Source organism: Lutjanus erythropterus, chromosome 3, assembly GCF_056507025.1.
Source record: "Lutjanus erythropterus isolate fLutEry1 chromosome 3, fLutEry1.hap2, whole genome shotgun sequence".
Classification (NCBI taxonomy): Eukaryota; Metazoa; Chordata; class Actinopteri; order Lutjaniformes; family Lutjanidae; genus Lutjanus; species Lutjanus erythropterus.
In genome coordinates, this window is record NC_139319.1 from 80001 (window position 1) to 92500 (window position 12500).

Below are 12500 nucleotides of genomic sequence, written 5' to 3' on the forward strand. Positions count from 1 at the left end.
CTCAATCATTAGGGCTCAACAGTTTGTGCTGGAAGAATAAAGATGTGAAGAAACGTCACAGTTCAGTTGTTTGTATGAACTCTGACTTCACTGTGCAGCTTTATAACACCAAACCACAGGTTACTACACACAGATAAGAGGAGGTGTTAGTGACGGGCCCCCGAGGCCCCCGAGGCACCCGAGGGCACCCGAGGCCCCCGAGGCCCCCGAAACACCCGAGGCCCCCGAAACACCCGAGGGCACCCGAGGCCCCCGAGGCCCCCAAAACCCCCAAGGCCCCCGAAACACCCGAGGCCCCCGAAACACCCGAAACACCCGAGGCCCCCGAAACCCCCGAGGCACCCCAAGCCCCCGAAGCCCCTGAGGCCCCCGAAACACCCGAAGCCCCCGAAACACCCGAGGCCCCCGAGGCCCCCGAAGCCCCCGAAACACCCGAGGCCCCCGAAACACCCGAGGCCCCCGAGGCCCCCGAAACCCCCGAAGCCCCCGAGGCCCCCGAGGCACCCGAGGCCCCCGAGGCCCCCGAAACACCCGAGGCCCCCGAGGCACCCCGAGGCCCCCGAAACACCCGAGGCCCCCGAGGCCCCCGAAACACCCGAGGCCCCAGAGGCCCCCGAAACACCCGAGGCCCCCGAAACACCCGAGGCCCCCGAAACACCCGAGGCCCCCGAGGCACCCGAAACACCCGAGGCCCCCGAGGCCCTTGAAGCCCCCGAGGCACCCGAGGCACCCGAGGCCCCCGAGGCCCCCGAAACCCCCGAGGCCCCCGATGCCCCCGAAGCCCCCGAGGCACCCGAGGCCCTTGAAGCCCCCGAGGCCCCCGAAGCCCCCGAAGCCCCCGAAGCCCCCGAGGCTCTTGTGTTTTATGATTCTGTATCTTGTGAGTCTCTGTTGCTGCTGGCTGATCCACCCCACAGGGATCAATGGATCTAATCTGATCTGAGCCCAGGGTCCAGTCTAATGCAGCGTAATGATATATAACATAATGTAATGTAATCACATTACAGAGAGCTGTAGTGTAATCACATTACAGAGAGATGTAATGTGATGTGTGGTCCAAGTATTGTCGGCTCCAGATCCTCTCTGACCTCCAGGTCTGAGGTTTGCTCGCTGCCAGAGGCTGCAGAGACGTCATGTGACTGAAAACATCATGCGACCAACAGCATTCCAACATTTTGTTTAGGTAAACTGGTGGCATGAAGAAACGGCCACCTCACTCATGGTGTAACAATAAACCAGCAAACGCATGACACCAACATAAATCAATATGCTCCGAACAAACACACTGCAAACACATGACAAACACACTGCAAACACATGACAAACACATGACAAACGCACTGCAAACACATGACAAACACATGACAAACACATGACAAACACATGACAAACACATGACAAACGCACTGCAAACACATGACAAACACATGACAAACACATGACAAATACACTGCAAACACATGACAAACACACTGCAAACACATGACAAACACATGATAAACACACTGCAAACACATGACAAACACATGATAAACACACTGCAAACACATGACAAACACACTGCAAACACATGACAAACACATGACAAACACATGACAAACACATAACAAACACATGACAAACACATGATAAACACACTGCAAACACATGACAAACACATAACAAACACATGACAAACACATGACAAACACATGACAAACACACTGCAAACACATGACAAACACACTGCAAACACATGACAAACACACTGCAAACACATGACAAACACATGACAAACATACTGCAAACACATGACAAACACATGACAAACACACTGCAAACACATGACAAACACACTGCAAACACATGACAAACACATGACAGACACATGACAAACACACTGCAAACACATGACAAACACATGACAAACACATGACAAACACACTGCAAACACATGACAAACACATGACAAACACACTGCAAACACATGACAAACACATGACAAACATACTGCAAACACATGACAAACACATGACAAACACACTGCAAACACATGACAAACACCTCACAAACACATGACAAACACCTCACAAACACACAGCAAACACATGACAAACACATGACAAACACATGACAGACACACTGCAAACACATGACAAACACATGACAAACACATGACAGACACACTGCAAACACATGACAAACACATGACAAACACATGACAGACACACTGCAAACACATGACAAACACATGACAAACACACTGCAAACACATGACAAACACACTGCAAAAACATGACAAACACATGACAGACACACTGCAAACACATGACAAACACATGACAGACACACTGCAAACACATGACAAACACATGACAAACACATGACAAAAACATGACAAACACACTGCAAACACATGACAAAAACATGACAAACACATGACAAAAACATGACAAACACACTGCAAAAACATGACAAACATATCACAAACACATGACAGACACACTGCAAACACATGACAAACACATAACAAACACATGACAAACACACTGCAAACACATGACAAACACATGACAAACACATGACAAACACACTGCAAACACATGACAAACACATGACAAAAACATGACAAACACATGACAAACACATGACAAACACATGACAAACACATGACAAAAACATGACAAACACTAACAAAAGGAACATTTGCATTTTGGAATATGAAATAGCAAATTTAAACCCAGTAGTGCATTACAGGAAATGATGTTAATGAGGCCCATCTCTTGGGATGCCCTAAAAACAGTATTTGGCCCAAATGGGCGTGGCTTTACAGGATGAATCCATGCACACTTCATCGAGCTCTGTGACCATTTCAGCCTGTACTCTGACTGCATGACAAAAGATACAAATAATAATATAATAATAATACACACATATAATATGAGATACATTTCTTTGATGTTTGTCAGCCAATTTACCAGCCAAATACTCCACAGACTAGACAACTTAATATATTTTTATTGTTTAGTTCATCTTGTCAGTATATTTTAGCGTGATTTAGTTTGGGGTGTAGAGGAGGGTAACTCAGTTTATCTGCTTCTTTGATGGATGATGCCATCACATAAGTTACATCACTCAAACTACACAAACTTTCCAGATGTGAAAACTCTGACTGGATGTTCATCAACATAAAACAGTTCACCACTAAACTGAAGTTCATTTCAGCCTCATGTAACCTTACAAACACCAGTCATCATCATCATCATCATCATCATCATCATCAGAGAAAAAAGAATGAGATGAACTGATAAAAGTGTACTGGTACTGAGACCAGTCTGAGATAATTCTTAGATCAGTCTGACCAGTCTGAGGCCAGTCTGAGATAATTCTTAGATCAGTCTGACCAGTCTGAGGCCAGTCTCAAATCAAGTCCAGCCCCTCCAACACCAGTGTTGTGGTACCAGTCAGCCTGGTTTGAAACCAGTAACTGTAACACCAGTCTGATGAAACCAGTGTGACACCAGAGAGACACACACAGAGAACATATCTTCAACCATCACTGACATTAATCACTGGACACATATCAGCTGACAGTACTGCTGAATGAAGTTCTGCAGACTCAAGGCTGTGTCAGGATTGATTGATTAATTAATTGATTAATTGAGAAAATAATCAACAAATTAATCTGCAATAAAAATAATCATTAGTTGCAGCCCTAATTTTAGGTCGTGTGACCCAACAGGTAGATGAGGTCTCCAACCTGATATTAGTGACATCATCACATGTATATTTTATATGAGATACAGAGTTTGAAATAACATCATGAAAAAAGTGGTGCTGCCATTAAATCGTAGACATGACGCCGAGTTTTTCTGGCTGAAAGTTACTGTAAACAAACGTTGTGATTGGTTCTATATGACCCTGTGTTGTAAAGTGATCAATAAATTAACTTCTTTAACACTGTAAAAAAAAAAACAGTATGTCTACAGACATATAGACTGATAATAAATACACTAATATGAGTCAGTGTGTATCTAATGTACAGGATAAATACAGTAAGTATGTATCTGACCTTCATTAATACATTAATGTTATTACTGTAAACTGTATGTGTATCAGTATAATGTATGAGCCTGTCAATGACACATTAAAGCTCTTCTTGTTTTTAATGTATGTACATGTACACTACGTGTACTGAATCTGTATATATGTATCTATAGGCCTGCAACTAACAGTTATTTTCATTAGCGATTAATCTGCAAATTATTTTCAGAATTATTTGTAAATAAAATGTTTTAAAAAATTCAATAAAATGTCTTCTTTTGTCCAACCAACACAAGAATTCTTCATTTACTGTCAGACGGCAAATCATCATGTTAAAGAAGCTGCAACCAGACGATGATTCACTGAAAACATTCAAACATTCCAGAAATATAGGCGGTCAATCAGTCTTACATCCATAGATCGATCGATCGATAGATCGATAGATAGATAGATAGATAGATAGATAGATGTGGGGGTCCAGGCCCCTGAAGTAACACTTGTTTTAGTGTGTGTGTGTGTGTGTGTATTATTTGTACACATATATACAAATAATACACACACACACACACACACATATATATATATATATATATGTGTGTGTGTGTGTGTGTATTATTTGTACACATATATACAAATAATACACACACACACACACACACACATATGTGTGTGTGTGTGTGTGTGTGTGTGTGTGTGTGTGTGTGTGTGTGTGTACACGTATATGTAGTATATATTTAATGTATATTAGGTATATATGTACCTCTGTCGATCAGCTTGTCGATGTCCGGATCCAGGCCCCTGAAGTAACACTTGGTCCACAGGCCGGAGTGTTGGGAGAAGAGCGGGCGGCCGCACTCGGTCTCCAGGATGCCCATCCCCAGGATGGCCCTCCAGTTCTCCAGCAGCTCCTCCTCTCTGCTGCCCACATGAACCGGCTTCATAAGCGCCACGTCCCGCTGCCGCGCCCCGCCGCTGCCGGTGTCCACCAGCGGCAGGTGGAAGATGGGCATCTCCCGGTTCTTCTGGTCGTTGGAGTCGGAGCCGGTGCGGTCGCAGTTCTTCTTGTGTCTGCGGGTGTCGGTCTCGTACCAGTGGTCGGTGCTGATGGCGGTGACCAACAGCAGCAGGGACAGCAGGCTGAGAACCAGGCTCACCGCCGACACCGTCACCGTCACCGGACGGGCCCGGGCTCGCTCACCGGCCGGGACGGGAGGGCAGTCCCGGGGCCCGGAGCAGGTGTCTCCTGCGTTACTGGGCATCTTGTGCTGCCATCCTCATCCTCAGCCGATCACCATCAGTCTGCTCCTCAGCGCGTTGTCATGCCGACTGACGGCCCGGCCGTCACACTGCGTCAAGGTGACGGCAGGTAGCACGCACAGGGACAGGAAGCTCACCTAGTTAGCCTTCAAAATAAAACGGCTTCTGGCATAACAGAGCAGAACAACTCGTGGAGCCACTGTGATTATATTAATACCACTACTAGTACTACTACTACTACTACTACTACTACTACTGATAATAATAATAATAATAATAATAATAATAATAATAATAATAATAACAGTTAAAGGTGTAGTGTGTCAGAGATGTAATATAATAATCATCAGTATGTTTTCATCAGTGTATAATCACCTGAAAATAAGGATTGTTGTGTTTTTTTATGGAATGCATTAATTTGGTCCTTTTATTCTCTTTTTTTCTTTTTTCTTTTCTCTCTTGTGATGATTATTGTCACCATTCATTAATATGTCGATCTCATCATCTTGTTTGGTCCATGAAATGTCAGAAAATGTTGAAAGCTTCACATTAAAGAGGCTTGAATCAGAGAGTGAAGATGAAGATAATACCTGATACCAAGTCATCTGTTTACAAGTCAAGTCTCAAGTCTTTACACTCAAGTCCAAAGTCCTAAACTTTGAGCTTCAAGTCTTAAACAAGTCATTTTACCAGCAGAGCCTCAACTCTCAGTTTTTCTTTGTGTGACCTCAGATGTTGAATAACTTTGTTGCATTTCTGTTTGTAATTTTCAACGTTTTTCACTGGAGTTTAGTAACGTAATGTTGGTTCTTCACGGTTGTCTGCTGTCGTCTGATTGGTTCAAACAAAATGTATCTGTGTTTTCAAGTCAGAAGACTCAAGTCCAAATGTCTGCATTATAATGAATTAAAGCACCAAATAAAGACACAGAGGAACAGATCTTCATCTTTATCTTCAAATCATCGTTTTATGTTCTACATCACTGAGACTGTTTTTGTCTCTAATGTCCTTCATGTTGGAATGAATGAGATACTTTCTGACCGATGAAATGATGAACGTCACATCTGTAAATAAAGCTTGAAGCCGTCAGTCAGCTGGTTTCCAGGCCTTGAAGGTCCTTGAATGTGTTGTTGAAAACAAAGAACTGTTGTCAGTTACACACTTACAATAGGTCTGTCTGTCTGTCACTGTGTTGTCATGGTGACATGAAGATCACGTCTGTTCAATATTTAACATGAAAATCCTTCAGATTAAATAATCAGTTTCACGGTAACATCAAACTCTTATTTTGAAATCAGAAACAGGAAGTGCTGGTGTGACATCACGGCAGCTGACTTGACGTTCCTCACTGAGCTGGGTGTGGACTCTCTCTCTCCTGCTGTCTTTCTATGTCTCTCTGCCCTCTGTCACCGCACACCAACACTGATTATCAATAATCATCAATAAATTATAATAATCATTATTATCTCATAATTATTAGTCTTATTGTCAGATCACCAGGAAATACTACTACTACTATTACTACTACTACTTCTAATAATAATAATAATATATAATTACTGTACCGATAATAATAATCATTGCATCATCGCAGTCTCAGTTTGTCCCAACATGTTTCTGTAACGTTCACGATATGTTCTCTGAACGTTTCTGATTCCGTTTGTGTTGAGATGTTTGAAGATCAGATACTCTGTGCTGGTGATGATGATGATGATGAAGATGATTTACTTGATAAATTAACAACTCATGAATGAAAATAACATTAATCTGAGTAACAGGAAGCAAAATAAAAAAAGAACAGATCATCAAGTAAAACCAGATGAAACTACTGTAAAACTACAGTGTTATGAATAAAGTCATTGGTTGTTTGATTTCCAGAATGTACCTGAAGCTATCAGAGAGATAAAGACTGTGACGTCATATAATCAACTTATTATCATACTATTATTAAATATACAGTCACATTTTTACCAGCAGAAATTATATTTCAAGATATCAAGTCAGTCTGTACTACAGTGAAAACATCTGGACTGGAAACATACGAACATCTGTGATTCACTTCTTCCTCATTAACATGTTTATTCTACGAGTTCAAATGAAAACCGTTCCAAATATCTATCTATCTATCTATCTATCTATCTATCTATCTGTCTATCTATCTATCTGTCTGTCTGTCTATCTATCTGTCTGTCTGTCTATCTGTCTATCTATCTATCTATCTATCTATCTATCTATCGAAGTATTTTCTCCCACCGTCTGTGAAGGCATCTTCATCCTCTCAGCCAAGCTGTGTATGGGACAGTGCGCATGCGCCGTGTTCGCGGAAGCAGCCATGTTAAAGTAGTGTTGACAGTCTCGTCTGTCTGTCTGTCTGCAGTGTGTCCATCAGTCCAGGTCAGACCGGGTCAGTCTGGGTCAGGATCTCGGGTCTACGTTCGGGACCATGACTTCCGGTCTGGATCTGTCCCGCAAGAACCCCCACGAGGACTTCCAGCTGATCCAGCGGGTCGGCAATGGGACGTACGGCGACGTCTACAAGGTACGTGACGTCACACAATGTTGACTAAACCGAACCAGGTGTGTGTGTGTGTGTGTGTGTGTGTGTGTGTGTGTGTGTGTGTGAGAGAGAGAGAGAGAGAGTACTGAGTTACTCTGAAATGTAATCAGAGTACCATGTAGAGAACCGTTCTTCTGTCTGTTTGAGCAGAACTGGAACATGTGATGTAAATATGATCTATACAATATATGACAGACTCATTTCCACCAGCTGATGATCTTATAGACCATGATGCATTGCTGTACGTTAACTGCCTTTGTGTTTTAACTTGTAAAATACGACACGTGAAGACAACAGTGATATGAATCAGATATGTGTCGTTCAAATGAATAAAGACAAATTTAAAGAGACAGTTCACCCAAAAACAAACGTCCCTCAGTGTCTCCTCCTCCTGTTCTGATGTGAGGATGATGATGATGATGAAGATCTCCAGTTCATAAAACTCCTGGAGCTTCAGCAGAAAACTGAACTGCAGACAAATCCAGAACAGCTGAAGTGAACGGTGACTAGGGGTGGGGGAAATTTCCGATTCTTAGATGCATCGCGATTCGGACGTGGACGAATCTGAATCGATTCACAAACGTCCAAATTTCGATTATTTAAATCTGTTAATTAAAGTGATACAGAAGCTTCTAAATAATGTGGAACTAAGAAGCGCGGTACGCGTCATCGCCGGGACACTTTGGGACGCGCACCTGGAGCGACACGCGCACAGCGGAAAACAAACATGGCCGACCGGCAGCCACCTCGCCATGAGGTCCGAACAGCTCCTTCTAATTTAAAAGCAGCCGTGTGGAAACACTTCGGCTTCTACAACGTCGACGGCGGAAGCGAACTGGACAAGAGCCACGTTATATGTAAGCTGTGTCGAGCTAAAATAAAATACTTTGGCAACACAACAAACATGAGAAGCCGTAACTCGATTCCACCCGACGGAGGAGTCGGGGAGACGGCAGGCTGCTGTTGGTACTTTCCAGTTTGCACATATTTCCAATAGTTTAATAAAATATAATCGAAATGAATTCTTATTACAAATGCGCTGTTTTTAAAAATTGCAAGTGACGAATGTTTATTCAGTGAGACAAAAAGAAATGTGTTTGTGAAAAAGTGCATCAATAATCGTTTTATAATCGAATCGTAGCCCCTGAATCGTAATCGTAATCGAATCGGCAGGTGCCCAAAGATTCCCACCCCTAACGGTGACCAGTTTGAAAACGTCTCCATGCTGCTGGCGTGCTGTGATCCAAGTGTCTGTAAGCCGCGACATTAAAGTTTGACCCAAAAAGACGCCATGTTTTCAGTCTAAATGTCAGCTGTAGCCTCTCAGACCTGATCCTGAAGCGGGTCACAGGCTCTCGACCAAACGGCGCGACACGAGATCTACGAGATCCCATGATCCCTTCACACCTGTGTTACCTGGACGAGACTCAGACAACAGACAGACATCTGCTCAGAGACACTGACTTGTTAGACGCACAGTCGACTTCACAAACTTTCAACAAAGAAGAAAAAGTGCGAGGACTTCGATAGAAGAGGAACATCATTTCTTCACGCCGTTTGGTCGAGAGACATTCTGTGTTCTTTTTTTACATTTTCAAACTGGTCACCGTTCACTTCAGCTGTTCTGGAAATGATTCATCTCCTGATTATTTTTTCGATTAATCGATTAATCTATTGATTAATGTATTGATAATCTACCAATTTTCTAATTATCTAATTATATAACAATTGATTTACCAAAGATACATATCAAAAACTTGCTTCATATTTGAAAAGTCGACACATAAAGCGCTTTAATAACAATAATAGTGTTTTTATTGACGATCAGAAAAATACTGGACCTCAAATCAAACGGAGATTAATTTGATAACTGAGGACGGTGTCGACCTTCACTGTTTGTTCTCAGTCTGGTCCGTTTGTTCACAAGTTCTCCTGGCTGTGTGGTCCGTGTTGGTGTTCCCCTGGAGAACCAGAAGTTACTCTGTGTCACGGGGGGGAAATCTCTGGTAACCGGCCTTCTTCCCTGGGTGACGTCCTGGAACAGGTGTCATCTTGGGACTCCGTGGTTCAGCTGGAAGACTTTACTGCTCACATGGGAACAACGGGGCGATGGGGAGGAACCGTCTGCCTGATCTGAACCAGAACCAGAACCAGAACCTTGTTACTGAACATTTGTGCTGATCATTTATTGGCTGAAACAAACACCATGTTGGAGTATAAGGTGGTTCATAAGTGTACCTGGTACCAGAACACCTGAGTCCAGAGGACCTGCAGCCGTAGACTGTGGGGGGGGGCAACACCAAACATTGATCAGTTTTCATGATTGGTGTGTAGAAATCATTCATCTTGATCACCTGATGATCACCTGGTAATTATCAGCAGCTCTGATCTGAACGTGCTGCTTTGTGTTGCAAAGTGCTATATAAATAAATTCTGATTGATTGATTGATTGATTGATCTCTGCAGTAAATGCAGCCCACACCTGTCTGTCTGTCCGTCCGTCCATCCGTCCGTCCGTCCGTCCGTCCGTCCGTCTGTCTGTCTGTCCGTCTGTCTGTCTGTCTGTCTGTCTGTCCGTCTGTCTGTCTGTCTGTCTCTTTACCCTGTCCGTCTGTCTGTCTGTCTGTCTCTTTACCCTGTCCGTCCGTCTGTCTGTCTGTCTGTCTCTTTACCCTGTCCGTCTGTCTGTGACGGTCAGGATGAGGTCTGTCATGTATCCTTGGCGTCCTGGTGACTGCGGCCTCATGGGAAATCTCAGGTGACTGCGTCTGTCGTCCTCAGAGTCCAAACTGGACGTGATGGCAGAAAAAAAATGAAAGTTTGTCCATTAAGTTGATCAATAATTCAGCAGCAGCGTCCTCCTGCTGGGCTCTGCTGCTTCCTGTAACACGACCCCCCCATCCTCACCCCCCCCCCCATCCTCACCCCCCCCCACCCTCCCACCTTGACTTTGACATCTCTGATCTGAGCACAGCTGCACATATTGATGATCAGCCTGCTGATCAATACACTGATTGATGATCACTCTGTGAAATATCATCAGATCTTCAGTTTAATAAAATCATAAGTTCACAACATGACATCATCTAGTTTTGACCAATCACACGTGAGCTCACACTGCTGGTAGATAACACGAAGGCTTTTGATTATTTTAATTGACGATTCATCTATTCATCATTTTCTTGATTAATTGATTGATTAAGCCCGTCACAGAATGACCCTTTAATTCTCTACAAACATGGACGTCTGTCCTCCACATGTTTGTCAACTTTTGACATACTGAATATTTTTCAAGTCTTTCCTGCAACAATTATTTTCTCGATCGATTGATCTGTGTATCTTGTTTTGTTAACTGTTAATGAGAAGTTAGAGGTTAAATTACAGAGAAGAAGAAATGACACACGAGGACGCGGACACTTTAAATCATCAAAACACATTTGACCCTTTCTGGACATTTTAATTCAAGTATGTTCTGCTGGTTTTTGCAGAAAATTTGATTTGTACTGCTGTAAAAGTTTTATAAAAATAAATATAAAATGTGATATTTCACTCTTTTTTAAGACAGAAAGAACTGAGGGAAATAAATTAACAGGAAAAAGGAAAAAACACGAGAAACAACGGTACAGAACATAAATAGAACTGAAATGTTGCTGTGAAAAATATTTCTATAAAATATTTCTACGTGTTCATGAACAGTTTGAGCTTTTCTCAGCAGTCGAACACAAACTGACTGAATAACAACTTTAATAAAAATACTTCAAGACATCACACTTTGTTTTTGATGTAATAAATATCATTTGTCCTTTCCTGAGACATAATGTCCTAAAAGGACCAAAAATTAAGTTTTATGTCACAATATCTTAAAAAAAAACCAGTCAGGTTTTGTATTGAGGAGAAAATCATCATAAATCATAAAGTGTTTTACTTTGAGAACAAAGTTTGACAACAATAATGTTATTAATGATTTTATATGAGAGAAACATTATGAATGAAACTATGAAGATAAATCATCTCATTTTATTTGTAAATTAATCAAAACTTAATTTCTTTTTTTTTTCATGTGACACCTTCAGTGAAAATATTCAATAAAAACAAAATGTTCAACAAAATGTGTTGATAAAGTTATTGAGCTTCATATTTAATCAAATAAAAGATTTCACACCACAGAAACAAATAAAAACAATCAAAAAAATGATTTGAGTGAAAGTCGTCGTTTAATTTATGATTTAATTCAATAAAGTTGTAATTTGAGTGATGATGCTGATCTGAGTTCAGCTTTTAGTGTGAAAACTGCTGCAGCTGATTGTTAAACAGGTCTGACATCAGCTGAGGAAGAGGAGGAGGAGGAGGAGGAGGAGGAGGAGGAGGAGGAGGAGGAAGAGGAGGAGGAGGAAGAGGAGAAGGAGGAAGAGGAGGAGGAGGAGGAGGAGGAGGAAGAGGAGAAGGAAGAAGAGGAGGAGGAGGATGAAGAGGAGGATGAAGAGGAGGAGGAGGAGGAGGAGGAGGAGGAAGAGGAGGAGGAGGAGGAGGAGGAGGAAGAGGAGGAGGAGGAAGAGGAGAAGGAGGAAGAGGAGGAGGAGGAGGAGGAGGAGGAAGAGGAGAAGGAAGAAGAGGAGGAGGAGGATGAAGAGGAGGATGAAGAGGAGGAGGAAGAGGAAGAGGA

General features: G+C 42.6%; 2 protein-coding genes and 1 pseudogene across 3 annotated transcripts in view; 1 reads left to right on the forward strand and 2 right to left on the reverse strand.

Annotated features, from left to right (window-relative positions):
- Positions 1-5364, reverse strand: part of tmem178a (transmembrane protein 178a) — a 14845-nt gene extending 9481 nt beyond the window's left edge. The window contains exon 1 of the mRNA XM_084714494.1: positions 4784-5364. Within this exon, the coding sequence (XP_084570620.1) occupies positions 4784-5282 (499 nt within the window). The 5' untranslated portion in view covers positions 5283-5364. The remainder of the gene's footprint in view (positions 1-4783) is intronic.
- On the reverse strand, positions 101-1135 carry LOC146329272 (uncharacterized; annotated as a pseudogene).
- A 2240-nt stretch (positions 5365-7604) lies between the features above and the next one.
- The window catches only part of LOC146329273 (mitogen-activated protein kinase kinase kinase kinase 3-like), a 50443-nt gene continuing 45547 nt past the window's right edge, over positions 7605-12500 (forward strand). For both annotated transcript variants that reach the window (XM_084714496.1, XM_084714495.1), the window contains exon 1: positions 7605-7819. In XM_084714496.1, coding sequence (XP_084570622.1) covers positions 7724-7819 — 96 coding nt within the window. In that variant the 5' untranslated portion in view covers positions 7605-7723. The remainder of the gene's footprint in view (positions 7820-12500) is intronic.